Source organism: Onychostruthus taczanowskii, unplaced genomic scaffold, assembly GCF_017590055.1.
Source record: "Onychostruthus taczanowskii isolate IOZ18803 unplaced genomic scaffold, ASM1759005v1 scaffold113, whole genome shotgun sequence".
In the NCBI taxonomy this organism is placed as follows: domain Eukaryota; kingdom Metazoa; phylum Chordata; class Aves; order Passeriformes; family Passeridae; genus Onychostruthus; species Onychostruthus taczanowskii.
This window is the reverse complement of record NW_024497963.1, coordinates 455820-472433: the sequence shown is the minus strand read 5'-3', so window position 1 is coordinate 472433 and position 16614 is coordinate 455820. Positions and strand designations below refer to the sequence as shown.

The following is a 16614-nucleotide window of genomic DNA, read 5'->3' as shown; positions in this document are numbered from 1 at the left end:
ACCGATTTTTGGGGGGGTTTTTTTTTTTTTTTTTTTTTTTTTTTTTTTTTTTGGTGGTTGTTTTGTTGTTGGTTTTGGGTTTTTGCTGGGGGGATTTTCACATAGAACAGGCTACTTTTATGAGAAGGAACTTGATAAAACTTTCTTTCATTAAATAAAATTGAAATAAATAGGCTACCAATTTTCAATTAGTTAACCAGTTTATTCTGCAATTTTACCCCCAAGTTTTTTCAAGGTAGTCCTAATTTCAAGGTCTTAATATTCTTTCTTTTGGGAAATACAATAGCCAGAGCTGTTTTAGCACTACAAGTGCTATGGCACTTGCTCTATGTTCCAAGGTGGTTTTTGGGCGTTTTTTTAAATAAACTTAAATGATTTGGAGAGCTCTCCTGCCAGGGTTTTAAAGATTTTATCTAAAGTTATCCAGTTCAATTCACTCTAAAAAATATTAAAATGCAGTGGGCTACAGCATAACAGCCTCATTACTTAATGGGAGCATAACTGTGTCGTTGGAAAATACTCATGAAAACCACCACGCTTCTTTCTGAAAACAGAGCAGAATAGTATTTAGTGTCTATAACATGGTTAATAATTTCTTAACCATTCTTGTCCAGTATTAGCAAGATAGCAATTGTTTGGCCTGCCAGATCCACAGAATTTTACTCCATTTTCCATCACCCCCACAGACACATACATGTTTTTACTATTGCTTTTAGTTTCCCTTATCAAATTTCTTTACTTCTATTTATTTAAACTTCGTGCTTTGAGCTTCTTTATTCATTTTTCATCTTTAACACACAGCTTCTTAACAATCTGTCCTGCACCCCACACTCCCTTTCCCCAATGAATGCTCCCCTCTCCCTTTTAAATAAGATTTTATGAGTTGTCTGTGGTTTGTGCCCTTCTGCTCCTGGTGGTGCTGCTCCTCAGTACAGTCACAGCTTTGCAACAGTGAAAGAGCCCCAAACACTTGGAGCCCCATTTGCAGTGGGGCTGTGACAGTCCCTTGGGGACAATGGGAGTTGCAATTTGACCCCACACATTTCTTAACAGGCTACAGTTTGCTTTCATGCAAAGCAAATGAAATCAAACATCTTATAATTCCAGAGAATACTGCTTAATGAAAATATTGAAAACATTTTCCAGCATTTTTTATTTTACCATTGAAACAGTTATTGATAACCCATTTTATCCATTGTGCAGTAGATATTTTAGAAATGAATTGCTGTATGGTTTAATTAGTTCATTATTATGCCTATTCTTACACAGTAATTTCTTTTATCATTCTAATCATTCACTTCACACTTTTTAAACCAAATGGAATATCAAAGGTTCTGTAGGATTATTTTTGGATCCTGCACATGTTTCACCACACAATTAATCTGTTTGTCAGAAATACTAGTTAACTTCTTCTCTTTACTACTTTCCTTTACTAGTAATTTTTCTTTATTATATAAGATGAAACTACCTGTAAAAGGATAGAATTTTGATGGTTTTACTCATTTTATTAAATATTTTTCATTTGTGCACTCACCATCACTATAAAATATTTTAATTTTTATCAACTTTTATAATTGAATCTTTTCCTTTATTTATATCTCGTCTGCAATATTTATTTAGTCTTTTTACATGTCTTTACTTAGTTAAAATGCAGAGAGATAAATATGGCTGTTACTTTGCAGGGAAGATTCAGTACATTAATATAAACTGTACACAATTCCCCCAAAGCATATATATACGTTGTAAACCTGAAGACTTTTTACACAGCTGCTTATTGCTAAACAGTGCCTTGTCCAGAAGGGGACAATCTGTGTCTCTAATTGCTGTCACTGAAGCTGAGATTCATTATGTGACTTTCCCATTAAAATGTGAGCATTAATTTGTATAATGAAATATCACCCACTGCAGTGTTCATTAGCCATGCCCTACTGTATACTGCACATTGTTAGCTACCTAGAAACTGTAGTTAATTTCACTAATGGATATTTCCCTACTTAGTGTTTGGTAGGAAATTTATACTGTAACATTACCTCTTAAACTTTTAAGGAAATTTAAATTCAATCAATTATTTTCAACAAAAGTTTGGGATGTCATTAAGACAGGAGAAAAGGCATGCTGTACAATGTTAAGGATGGGAAATCAGGAGGAATCTAGAGAAATGAAAAGTCCTTTTAGTTCATCTTAGAAATGTAAGAATAAAGGATGTTCAATACCAAAATTGTCTCCTCTTGGAGCACACATACCCATTTTCCTTAATTATTCATATTGCTCATCCCACTACAAGCGCCTTCAGAGAATGGCAACAGGCAGTCTTTTTTTAGGAAGGAAATGTGAATTGAATTCATTTAAAACAGCACCATTTTTACTGTATTTCATCAGTTCATCTGAGCATGGTTTAAAATTGGCTAGTCACATTTCCAAGGGAAAATGCAGTAACACTGTAAATGCATATAATACATCCAATATATGCTAGTTGTGTGTCACACATATCGTAACAGACTCTCAGTCAATGTATACTGCCCTGCCAAGTTTTTTCTTCCTATCCATCTCTTTCTTAGGTTCCTTCTGTTAAGCACAATCCAAACCATCTTTCCTTTGCTCATGCACATTATCCTTTTTTCTTTACTCAAGGGATTTAATTTTGTCTGTCATATTGGGAATATACCCGAGCATCTAATGACAGCACAAACCCAAACTGGTCTATATCTGCAGTAGCTTCTGAGGGCTAATGCAAGGTGCAGAGAGGTGCTAAAGCAAATCTGAAACCAGCTCCTACATAACGTGTCCCCTGTCAAAGGCAGGACATAAGAAATGTTAATATTTTACACTTAACTGTTCCTGCATAGTACAAAGGTCAAGGCATACAATGCAAACCCCACACCACTTACTGTGTTTCAGGGGGGGTTGAAAGTGCTCAGGAACATAAAGGAGATGCTCAGCTCCTTGAATGAAGGGACCTTAAGTTGCTGCCTCCAGTGGGGCAAAAGGACAACTCCAGAAGCACCTGCATATGGCACGTTACTAGTCTGAGATACTCAGATGGTTTTCCTTTTCACAAAAACAGCACCTCTGAGCTTTTTGTGTTATAGCCTTCTCAGATGCATGAGAAGATGTTATGTGTTTTATAGCAAGGAGACTGGCTCCCGAAGTGGGCAGGCCCCCCATCTGCCTGCCAGGCACTGCTGTGCACAGACACACTCTGCCCCATCCCTGCCTCCTCCCAGAGAGTTTGTGTGAGCTGGGAGGGCAGCACAGCCCATCTCTGGCCACTGCTCAGCATCAAGAACTCATAAAGAGTTCTGTCTATCCTCTCTAAGACCCAAGGCTCCCAAGCAAGAAAGAGGAGAAACTGATTTCAGATAATTATGCCCTTTTCTTCTTACCACATGGGAACAATCAGAAATCATATCTTACTATCTTCCCCTTAAAGCTCTTCCTGCCTGAATATCCCTGAGCTAGACAAGAAAAATCTTTTACAGTTGTGTTTGGACAAAACTGAGTGTGCTAAATAAAACTTTGATGTTTTTTGGATTTTTCTTTTACCATCACAGGCTTATTATGTGATAGTAAACTACACAGAAACCAGGGCTCAGTGTGGAGTAGGTTGCAACCATGAAATATCCAACAGGAAAAAAGAAACAACCCAAACCACTGTCTAATTCTTCAAAAACAGAGCACAGCTTCCTCCTCTTCTGCAAGATTAAGCTGCTTCTCCAGCTTTTTTGGGCCAATTGCCACAGAAGCACCTCCTGGTTGGATGAGACTTTGGGTCTGCTCTTGGCATGGGTGCCAAACCAACCCAGTCGTGTGCCTCCAAACACACAGATGTTCGAAGGAACCCGACTTCTGCTGAACTGCTTGAGCTCATCTCTAACAAACAGGTGCTGTGAGAACAAGAACAGTAATTGAGTTAATGTAGTGGAGAAATACAGTAAAGTGTTTTTTATCAGTCAGTTATATGATCCAGGCATATAATAAAGACAGAGTGTGACATAAAAGGCAGGAAACTGTCCCTGAGAAGTATGAGCTAACCAATATTTGTTTAATAACTGATATCTATTGCATCATTTCCACTTACTGCAAAGCAACTTAATTTTTATTTAATAACTCTAGTAATTTGCCAATTTACATTTTTATATTATTTATTAGGATTATTTCCAATATGTAAAACATTGCTTCACTTAAGCATACTCTTGTCATTATTTACAAATACTTTGTTCTCAACCTAATGGAAATTGGTCTTTACCTATTTTAAAATTATAATCATTTTTAAATACATTGTAAATGTTGTTTCCATAGTTTCTTTAAAAAATTTTTTTTATATTATACAGTTTACTTTTTTCATGTTTTAATTTTCTTTAGTCAGTATTAATATGCAATTTTTATGGAATATTTCCATTATAATTAATTTACTTTCCATTAGTTCTAAGGCACGAATACCCAGTGTATAATCACTGCCATGTTTAACATAAGAACAAAGTGCTCACTATGTAATAAAACAAAATGAAGAGCTGGGTAACCTCATGTTACTTTAAAGATTTTTTTTTTTTTTTGCCTCAAATACTAGAAATGTCAAACTCTTTAACCTCCAGAGTTATAAGATTATTTTTCAATAAAATAACTACAGTTTCTTTACTTTTACTACATTGGAGACCACACAAATAGGGTTTTCACCGGGTTTCTTCTCCTCCCATCCACCGAAGTCCAACACACAGAGAAGAATTTTCTTGCCCTAAATAGTTTGCAATCCAATCAGACAAAACTACATTAGGGTGCCAAATTTTAAATTACAGTGCGGTGTAATCCACAGTGCAAAAAAGAAAGAACAGAAATGCAGTGAACAAATTTTCCCATTTCAAAACCAGTATTTTTTCCTTTAAATCATTTTAATTTTCTATTTTTCAAAATCAGGCCTCACATCCACAAACCCAAAGTTAAGTATTATGCACTCACATAGGAAAACCATCACTGCTGATTTTGGGAAGGGAGGGGAAGAATGCTTATCTGGTACTTCAGTGAAATAAAAATTAAAAGTGAAGATTTTCAAGCAGGAGGTATAACTGGAATGTATTTCTTCTTGCAATTATTTTACCCTCCTATTAGGACAGTAGCAGTAAAATTCTGAAATTCAATTAAAATAGTTTAAAAAGAAAATTAAAATTATGGGGCCCATTATGTCTGTTTCCAAAAAGAAGTATCCCAAATCTCAAGTTTTAAATACTCTCCCAAAGCCTACCATGACATTTAACCCCGGGAAGAAAACAGGATCTAATTGACCATATACAGAATTTCAAATGATGTCAGCAGGACCTGAGTATTACAACATTTTATGTCAGAATTTAATTATGGATAAAGTCTTCTTAAACACAAACTGTGTCTCTACATGGACCTTGCCATGCACATGTGTACTTTCAAGCAAATTAAATACTAAAATTTGAATGGAGTGGCTAGAAGTAACTAGTATTGAGAGCAGTCCTCCCAGCGAGAGAAATACCAAAAATAAAGTGAGCATCCAGCCCAGTAGCAAACTGTGTAGGGTAAAATGCTGTGATTGTTACTGAAATAAAATATGGGAAATTTTACCATGGTGCAAAGCATGATAAGTTTTATTACTTACAAGTACTAATTCGTGTGAGTTCTGGTGGGGAGAAAAAAAAGCAGATCCATGAAGCTGATGCATTCATATGAACAGTGAGAGGTTAAAAATGAGCATGCTAAATGGAACAAAAATAGTAACTGAGAAAAACATGCAGAATCCCTAAGCAGATGCTAAGGAAGGCCTTTGAAGCAGTTAGTATAACTAAGTCTGAAACCAATAGGCTTATGCCTATTGAAGGACAAGGGTAATTGAAGGAAACAGTGATGAAGCAGGGAAGGAGACAGAAATAACCTCAACTGGGAAAAGATGATTCTATTAAAGTGGTCTTTATCCAACAACACATTCCTTGTGCTTTTATTTAAGACTGTCATACATCTTTCTCAAAAGACTTTCTCCAACTAATAAGTCCAAATCTACAGTGGGAATTAAGGTTCCCAGGCACAGTTTGTGTTAACCCCCACACACACGAGGCTCATGCCGACAGTGCTCACTTGTTCCTCTCACCTGTGTGTATTCTCAAGTGGACCTTTAAGTGGTGGGATGTTCTGAAAGTTTTTCCACAATATGGGCAGTCTTTCATGGCAGAACCAAGGCTCCTGTCTCTCAGTAAAGCTGGCTGCTGGACTCCTACAGATCTCCCAGCTTCTTCTCCAATGTCTGCAACACAGAAATGTTCTCACATCACTTCAGCACATGTCAGAAGTTGTTCTCACTAAAACTGCTAACACAACACAAAGTTAAACATGTCAATACTACACCTGTCTATTTCATTCTTTAAATCTGACAGAATGCTGACAATTCATGTATTTTCTTGTTATTGTCTTAAATTATTTCATCTTTCCCATCATGATTTTAAGCAGCATATGGCACCTTTATATACTGAATTATACAAGAAAAGAAACAGCTGTGTCAGCAGCTGGTTTGATTTCTTCTTTTGCTTAGTTCCTATTAATTTTTTCCCCAAAAGTTTGAGATTGTTGTTTTGTTGAATCTATTTCATTTATAAGTATTGTGAAAACCTGTAGGCTTTTAGAGGGAAAAAGTTTGCACCAGTATAATAAAACCTCCTAAAACAAGAGAATTGCAGCGAAGGGAGGTCCAACAGCAGTGAGAATGTCCACAAGCAAAGCTAACCAACTCCCTCTGCAACATCTCAGCACTGGAATTACAACAGGCAACCCAGAGAGTGGCCTAACATCATGTGAAAAACAATGAAAAAACTGCTCAGATGAGGGGGAATTCCATCTCCCTCTCACCCGCAGCTCCTGTGTTTTCTCCTTCAGAGTTCACAGTTACACTTATTCTTTGCATCACAACACAATGGGTGAGACTCCAGGACACCTCTTCTCTCTCCTGATATAAAGAAACAGTCATTTCAGCCATCTTGAATGAACTTCTTTTATCCAAGCAGGCAAGGAATAAAATAACTTACCAAACACTGACATAAAAATTGCAAAAAAAATGTAGGGCATTAAAAAAAAAAAAGTCATTATTCAAACCACACAAGGCTCATCCATCATTTTGTACACAGAGGGTCATGTAATATAACTGTAAGCATCAATTCAATGTCACTATAAGCACCAATGCATGATGTCACCAAAAACCATGGCAAATGTTGAAGCTGTGACCCAGATTGGCACTCCTGGCACGTCAGGAGCAGGACACATGGACACAGCATCACACCCTGTGCAGAACTGAGCTATCTGGGTTAGATCCAGGTGGGGAGCACAGAGTTAAAACCTGCATGCAGAGTCTTGATTATTTCAACCATAAACTACTGACTAAAAATGCTCTGTCTTTACCCATTTGGTATGTAACTAAAGCTGTCAGGAAACATAGTGCAGTTTACACAGCACTGCCTTTTAAAAGGAAGTAATGGGACATAAGAAAGACTTAAATATTTGGCTCTAATAAAATTTATTCTCACAGTAGCAGAGACCCAAATACCACATTTCTGGAAAAGGTAACACTAACAGGCATTTCAGTATGTATTATGAAATGGTTCCTCTAAACAATTTTGCTTAAAGCTGAAAGAAGAAGATGATACAGCTATTAAATACATATATATATATATATACATACATATATATATTGTTATCTCTGTCATATATGTAATCAAGGTATTACTACTTTTCAAAATGTAAATCTCATAGTTTTCACATCACATTCTTGTTTCACATTTTCTGACTGTTCTTAGACTGCAGAGTTAAAGCATAATATTTAAGTTAGAAAGCTAGTAAATGTCATTTTGAATTATCTTCAAGTACATAAAGTTGCATGGTATAGGAGTCTATTTTGTCTTTGTGACTCTAGGAAAACATATGTAGGTGCTAGCCTATAATTCCAATATCCCTAAACAGTTTAGATTTTCTCTGTTTTCACTCCTCAAAAGTTGTATATAATTATGGCTTAAGTTTCTTTGGAAAAAAAAAATAATTCCTGAGTGCAAAAAGATTTTCATGAAGTGCAAAACACAGAATGCATGATGATAAACTGCAAGATTTTATTTTGATTTTCAATAAATACTATATGAGCATTATAGATAAATATATAGATAAAGTTAACAAGCCACTCAGGAAGAAATTACAGAGTAAGTCTACTAGCTATGTTTTGCTATATGTCACTCCAAATGATGGCCTGTTATCCATTTGCCTTTTATCTTTCTATCTAGAATATGTGTGGCCCAATAAAAAAGAATAAATTTGTAAGATGAACAGCTCTCTTTGCAGATTTAAGAGTCTAATTTTCACTTTACACAAAATTGAATTTTTTTCAAGGGAGCAAGACGATGGAGTTTACTCTAGCACTAATCCCTCTGAAAAAGCAAACTGAAAACAACAATGAAGCAAAGAAAGATGTGGGTGGTCTGAAGAGTTCTCTTTTAGATTTAAGTAGACATACAGTAGATAGCTCCAAAGGCTTTACTCCAACAGGGGCCTTACCTTGAAGAATTTTTCTTCCCACAGTGAAAGCATTCCTAAGACTTTAAAGCTGGGCTGAGGGGTTTTCTTTTGAATTCCTCTGCCTACAAAGCCCACCGAAGCGCTGGAGGCCATCGCTACCTGAATGAGCAGCTTTACATCTAAGTTCTTTTATTCCCAACAATGAAAAGATATGTTCAAGGCTGCCGACTCTCCCCATCAAATGCTAACCCAGCTTCTTACCAGGGCCCCATTTTGCCACATTGTACCTCTTTGTCAAAGCACTTAAGTTTAAAATGTGCTTAACTTTAAAATGTGTTTAAGTCTCACTGACTCTGCTACTGAGATTTTCTCATATTGAGTCTCTCAGAAGTGATCTGTGAAAACTAAGGATGAAAAAAGAAGAGACTGACAAGAAAAAAAGAAGAAAACTGAAGAATACAGACTATGCCAACATCAGAATATGTGGGGAATGAAAAATCCTCTGCTTTACCAATAATCACGTATTTGATACCTCTGATGTCCCCCTTCTCCTGTTATTGAAAGTGCCTCCACAAGCAGGAAGTCTCACCTTTGTTAAATTGTGCAAAAACATAGCAAAAAGTAGTTTTACAGAATTGCAGAAATAGGATTGACCTCCACAAATTAATTTATTATTTACTCAGGATTTTAGCTATGGGGGCTAAAATTTATTTTGGGGGCTTCTCAATTCTGAGGATAAAAGATCAGGAAGGAGAGAGAACAGTTACTTATACAGCCATTGTGGTTCCCTGATTTATGTGGTCTATATGATGTGCATTTGATGCACGTGGGATTACACTGCTTTTTTTACTATCCATTTCCATTATAGGCAGGTTGGCATCCTGAATATCTTCCTGCCCATCCCAACCTTTCCTGATTAAAGTGCAGGAAATAAGAGACTGAAGTATGATATAGATGTACACACTAGATGTGAGACTTCCCAGCCTTGCCTCTGAACTTATTCTCGCTGAGCTTTTATTTCACTTTATAAGTGTTTGTTCACAGCAAAAGTCCCGGACAGAAATGTGAAAAGCAACATTCATTTCTAAATATGAAATTGGTTTTTGTGCCAGTCTAGGGACAAGGAACAGCTGAGAGTGCCCAGCTGCTCCCTGTGCTGTACCTGCTGGGCAGGCAGAGAGCACTCCCTGACACAGGACAGAGCAATTCAGCCACAAAGCAGCTTCTGGGGAGGTATGACAGGGACATCTCTTGTACACCATGCCTCAACTGCACTTAATGTGACTGTGCCCATCTTCTTGTGGGGTAAATGCAAGGAAAGAAAGTTCACTTCAACATCTGTATCAGAAAGTGCATAAATTAACTGCATAACCAAAGAGCCAATTCGGCCAAAATGTGAGCAAATTGATTTGGCACACAGACTGACATAAAAATTAACCAGTCCATAAGATCAGTATTTGAGGGATTGCCCTTCTTCAGACAGATACCCTGCTCTCAGGAGAGAAGGGCCTAAAAGCCACCACTCCTCATCTAGCAGGGGGATCAGGCTGGTTCCACATCACTGCCACAGGCAGAAAGAAAGATTCCACAGAGACACATAATCCCAACAAACAGTTCTAGAGCCAGGAGCACTTTTACAGTAGAAGGTTAAAAGAAAGTGAGAAAGACACCAGTGAACGTTTTTTTTTACAATCAATATCTTACTGCTAGTTATCAGAAATGGTCTAGCCAGACATGAGCCAGACCACAGCCAGCAGTGCCCTCAGCACACAGATACAGATGCCACAGAGGAGAAATGCCAACTTGAGTGGATGTTGCCAGAAAAGAGAAGACAAACTTAGATGGATAGTGAGTCTCTGTACTCAAAGCAGAATCTATGTAGGCAGTCTTACGAAGAGCAAAAGGAAACAAATTCTTAGACATTTCCACATATATTCTGTCTGGAATGAGCCCATAAACACGATTAGAAAAGGGTGCATTGCTTTTGTATAAAGAAAACTGTTTTCACTTGGTTAGACAGCAGCACTGACTTCAATCACGACAGCAATCAAATTCTGAAAGGAACATCTACATATATGTGCCACAAATTTCACCAGAGCATTTATTTGCTGCATGTATGTGAAGGTGCAGGGAATTCACAAAGACGTGCTTTCATGTTCAAATGAGCTAAATTGAAGCCCTCATGAAGCCTAAATAATCAGTGAAGTCAGTTGGAGTTTGTTGACATAAGGTTTGCCAAATTAGCCAAAAACAGGCAATCACATGGAAAAGGTAATCAACTCACAAAATAGGTAATCAGTCTTACAAGTATGTGTTTGGTCTTGCACAATTTTCAACACTATTAAAGAACCATTTGAAAATGTGGCCAGAAGCCTTTAAAACTGCACATAATCCCAGGTTTTCATATAATTCTGAAATTCTGAATATTTGTAGTTCTTCAAATCTGCCTGTGAAAGTTAATGAAACTTGGTGCAACAAGAAGTGGTACTGACCAAAGCTATTTTTTGATGACCCATTAACCACCCAGATTAGCCCATCTTGTGGCAGGAAATCCAAACAAGCTCGGAATATTCTGGAGTTTTACCAAAAGTTAGTGTGAACAGTAGTCTGTGATTTTCAGCAGTTTTCTTACCCAAACCCTTGACTCACCTGGGTTAGCTTTGATCCTGTCACCTAAATTTGAAATGGGCGCTTGGTTACTGACCAGGGAGAACAAAGTCTTTTCAAACTTGATACAGATTGTATACTGCTTTTGGACAAAATTCCAGTGGGGAATCTAAGCACAGAGGCTATCCAACTGGACCATCCTTTGGATTTGTATGCGTTATTTGTAGGCAGGTGTTCAGGTACCAGATGGCCCTAAAACCCATAGTATTCAGGTTATAGCAGCTTCTACAAGCTGTCTGCATCATATTCCCATCTCTGAGATTTGCAGAGTGGCTACATGGAGCTTGATAAACACTTTTACCTAGCATTGCCCTCCTGATGCCAAGGCTAGATCAGATATCCAATTTGGGAGAGTTGCCTTACAGTCCCTCTTTAATTAAGTACTCCTGATCTCCCACTCCTGGGATGGATTGCTACTGCTGATTAAGCTCCAGAAGTAAGGATCTGTGGAGGCAATTTCATGAGGGAGAAAATGAAGTTGCTAGCTAATCAACTAAAATAACCATTAACTGGACTTCTGTGAATGAATATGTTGCCTTCTCCTTGCTTCCATACCTGCCCTGTTTCTTCCACCTTGGGAGCTCTATAACCCTACAAACCAGAGGGGTGAGGGGTACTTCACCATGACCTCTATCTTGTTCCTAAAACACTTGTGGGACAAACAGGACCATTTGGTACAGTGTGCAGGCTACACTTTGAAGAAAATCCAAGATGGTATCAGTAAACCATGGGATAAATGAGTAATCTGGGTGGAAGAGAACTCTGTTGAATCTCTTTTCTCTAAGTTCTTCTCATGTTCCCAAAAATGCATTTTGTCAGACTCTAAGAAGTACAAATTACCACCCACCTCCTTGTAGTTTTCTAAATCCATTGATATTTTTTAAAATCTGAGTACTTTCAGAGAAATATTTATTAATTACACTAGCCAAGTTTCACCCTCAGTTTCTGGGCTAAAAAGAATCCAAAAAAACAAATTTTTTTTTTCAAGTGAGAACCACAGACCTGCCTTCATTATAAATAGCTCTCAAGGCATCAGGTATCATTGGGTAAGTTCTTGCATACTATTGTTTAAGAAAACCCTTTTTCATTATTATTATCTTATCACAGAGTGGAAAAATCAGCACAGAAGTGCCAGTAGCAGGTCATCAGATTTTATAAAAATTCATTCTACTAAAGAAAAGCATGAATTATTTAAAATGTCGCAAGAATGTCTTTCTGTAGACACTGGCAAGAAAAAAAAAAAAAACAACAAAAGAATCAGGCACGTAAAAAGGACTATACAGGTAGCTAAATTACTAATTCCCCCCCTCAACAAAATGAGAAGAATTAAAGACTCTCATTCCATGTACAGATTTCTGATTAGAGAGGTGCTGACAGAGTCTCTAAAGAGTGAATAATGTCATGGTGTGTGTTACAACATTTGGACTATGATATGAGAGACTTCTCCAGTATCTGTATTTTCTTACTTTTAACTTTCCAGTGCTCCTTTCAAACTAAATGACCACTTTGAGCTAATATAAATACTTTTGTAAATAATTTTTCTCCCATTTAACTTCTTTGGTGCATGCCACTTGAGGATAATTTCTAACTTCTTTATTCATTTCACAAAAAAAAAAAAAAAAAGCTGTATTTGAATAAATACTTACAAGCAACTCTAAACTGCTGAATCTACTTTACTAGCACCCTTTGTCTATAAATAAAATATGTTAATTACATTAGTTTTGCTGTAATGGAAAAATATTGATTAAATTCATTACATTAAATCTTGAGAAGGGATCCTTTAACTCTTTGGTATAGGTTTTTCCCTCATTGTTTTAACAGTGTACTGTGAGAATACTGAGAACATGATATTATCTGAAAGAATTCATTAATTTTTTTATACTAATGTATCTCAAAAAGTATTACTAGGTCAACTCATATCCATGTTTTGTAAAATAGCCTTAATGTACATGGGTACCATAAAATGATATTTGTGGGTGTGCTGGTTTTGCATTTGGCTATAAAGATTCTGAAATGCTGCCTATGGAGCTGATCTGTCAACAACTCAGTTTTCCTCTTCTACTATGAAAATATAATTTTTTTTCATCTCAAAAGCTCTTGTCAAAAAAAAAAAAAAAAAAAAATTGAATGCTGTCCTCTGATTTAGTTGAGCTTGTGGCAATAACTGGTTTAGGCATAGGCTTCAGTATGCTGGAATGATCCTGAAACTAATTTTGCATGTGTTGGAGTTGGACTGTGGCCATGCACGTCAGTATGCTGGAACAGAGTTATCTAAATCCTGAGCCTTATTTTACATGTGCTGGTGTTGGACTGTGGCCCTGCAATCTTTTAGGTCTCCATCTGTAGCTATCAAAGCCAGGGTGTGCCCAGCCACTCGCTACTGCTCACTGCTTTCCTTCCACAGAAAAGCTGCAGGCTCACAACCACCCTCCACACACTGGGGTCACTGGGAGCTCTTCAGAGTCCTGGCTGGTCTCATCAACCTTTCTCTAAAGCCTCTTTGCAGCCATGACCAGCCTTTTGCAGCGCATCTCACTAGGATCCTAGGTGGTTATCAAGTCCCACACCAGTGATGAGAAACACCAATCTCATGGACAGATGTTTCCTCAGATTCAGCACATTAATTCCTTTCCCAATACCAGGTAAAACAGCCCTCTCATATTTCAGCAAGCTGTGGAGACCACAGTCCCACCCATGACTGATGGAAGACCCTTCCTAGTTTCCCAGCCTGAATGTTTTCCTTTCAGCCATCAGCCAAAGGAATTTGAAGCTCAGAAGGTCTAGTCCAAAAGCTGGTGATAGTTTACTCCTGGGGAAGTGGGCAAGAAAAGATCAGGCACTCGGAGGCCACAATAAAGAAACCCTGGCTGTGCACCTATCTGGAACAGCAGCACAGAGGCAGGAATGGAAAGTGAGCAAAGCAAAGTCACTATACAAGGTCCTTATCACCCCAAGGTGAACTGGTAACCTCCAGGGACATACAGGCTGATGGCAGCAATGTACAAAGTTTTTGCAAGCTGCTTACTTACAGCTCCTCCACATTAATCCACCAGTAAATACATATTTTAACCCATCAGAAGCACCTATAAAATTAGGAGCTATCCAGACTGGCTTGACTTGCAAACACATTTCCTTACCACAAATTCTGTCTCTATGAAGCCCAGCAAGCTGGAGAAACAACTTCACACTAAGTTCAAAATTAGAAATTTCAACGAAGATCAGGCACTCTTCTCTGGCTGGACAGACACAAGTTGTCTCACTGTCTGCCTCAGAGACAGAGAGACTTATTTTAGAAGAAGGATAGTGTTCTATCTCTTAACTTATTAGCAATGCACTTTCTTCAAATTCCAACAGCAAAAGAAATTCAAAACCCAGGTAGTCTGCATGCACGGAAGCACCTTTTGTTTAATAAATAATTCAACCATGTATTCCTTTTTAATTTAAAAACGGTCTGACTGAACAGTCAACAGAGTGAACTAAAGTTGGCAAAATACAGTGTTGAAAAATTAAAAAGTGTATTCAAGGCCGTATTCATTTGCTTCACTTCTCATATACTGGAGAGACAGGCTGTGCTGAAGTTCTAGCTTTTTTCTTTTTCTTTTAAATTATACACATTCAGTCACATGATGCTCACTTGCCTTTGAAAGCTGCCTTGCCCTGGAATTAGTCTTTCTCTCTTTCTGTTACTAGTACAGCAGCTGCTGCTCCTCTACCTCATGAACATCATCAGAAATTCAGCCAAAACCTTCTCACGAGCTCCTCTGCCATGCCTGTGAGGGCCAGACTTAAGCTATCGACCATCTTGGAAAGCAGAAATGCTGTAAAACCTTCTGGAAATATTCAGATCATCATCAGATTGATGGTTCCATATATCAATAAGTGTATAGTGAGGTACAGGAAACACATCTGGCAGCAAAAATCTGCAGATACTGATGCATTGATATCCATCCCAGGACTGAGTTTGTAACACACTATTGCAAATGAGTACAAATACTTGGGATCAGTCGAGTGCATTTGGTACTCACTTACTCTCTTGAAGACAGCCAAAAGCATATAGCACTATCTTAAATATGAATTTACAGGCTCACTTTTGTAAAATAAAATTCTTGGCAGTAAGTAGTTAAGAATAAGGAAGAAAAAGTTAATGGAGTCAACTCTTACACAGCCGTCTGTACCACAGTTTCAAATAATTTCTTGAATCTTGGAGCAGATGGAAAGGAAAAAGTAATTCTGTGGTTAAACCTTCTTGTTTCAGATTTCTGGAGATGAATCTGCTCGCGCACACATCCCGAAGCTGAAGCAGGTACTTAATGGTTTCCTAACCCATCACAGCCTTTAAGCCTCTGCTCTGCTGAGGGTTTGGTTCCCATCACTCTGAATGGCTTTGCCATGTTTTTCATCCTTTCTGATTGCCACCTTCTGGAGAAATGACCATTCTATAACCATCAGACAACAGCCACCAACATGAAATTCCAAGGCTGATAATGCTCAGATGACATTAAATGCTGACAAAAGGAAATCTTATCTCAGAGAGGTCAGATATGCAGGAAAGAAGATACTTTCTGGGGAGGAGAATAAGGGAAACCTGACCCTTACAAAGTAACATTGCCTTTATAGAAAATGACTTGGCAATAAGATCTTTCAAAGTGGACATATTTGTTTAAAACTCATGTTAGATCCTCTGGATGACAGACATGAGTCACATTTAGGAGACTGAATTTTCACAAGTGCATCCTGACTATTACACATCTCATGGAAGTAGAGAAGGCTTTCTTCAAATTTTCACTATTCTGAGCACTAATAAAATTTCCTGCAATATGTAGGATGAAAACAGTGACCAGACTAGATAAATCTGTACAGATAGGAAAATTTCAACATCTCCCATTGCTCTGACAAAACTGCCTGTGAATGATATGTCCAAAATGTATCTCTGAATCTGACAAAGTATGAATAATGCTTCAGTAGAAACTACAGAGATTTAGACACCACTCCTCAGGTTCTAATTTTGGCCGATTACTGGCTTGCACTGAGACGCTCTGCAATAAGCACCATGTCAGAGAACACACTGATTTACACCCCGAGAATGCAGGCTCCTGCATTTGTGCAGACACACGTTTCCATGCCTTTTCAGAATGGCAGTGGTGGGAGCCACTCCAACAGCCTGGCAAGCCCACAGAGAATTTGGTACATGACAACTGGCTTGCACCAGATTACATTTGAAAGCTGTCTACAGTGGGACTGGCCAACCTAACAAAGTCATGCTTGGGGTTGAGAAAAGGTGAATGGCAGCATTAACTGGACAAATGAAATTTAAATAATTCTAACAATTCTACCAGTACTGGCTCTTTTCTGGCTAAAAGTTTTACAGATATGTGTTCAGTCATGAGGGTCATAGCTGTTTTTTCAAGAGAGAGATTTTGTTGACTAACTAAGCAGTGGAGCTTG

General features: G+C 37.8%; 1 protein-coding gene across 1 annotated transcript in view; it reads right to left on the bottom strand.

Moving 5' to 3' along the window:
• The window catches only part of ZNF536 (zinc finger protein 536), a 228594-nt gene that overhangs the window by 13649 nt on the left and 198331 nt on the right, over window positions 1-16614 (bottom strand). The window contains exon 8 of the mRNA XM_041426520.1: window positions 6104-6256. Coding sequence (XP_041282454.1) covers window positions 6104-6256 — 153 coding nt within the window. The remainder of the gene's footprint in view (window positions 1-6103; window positions 6257-16614) is intronic.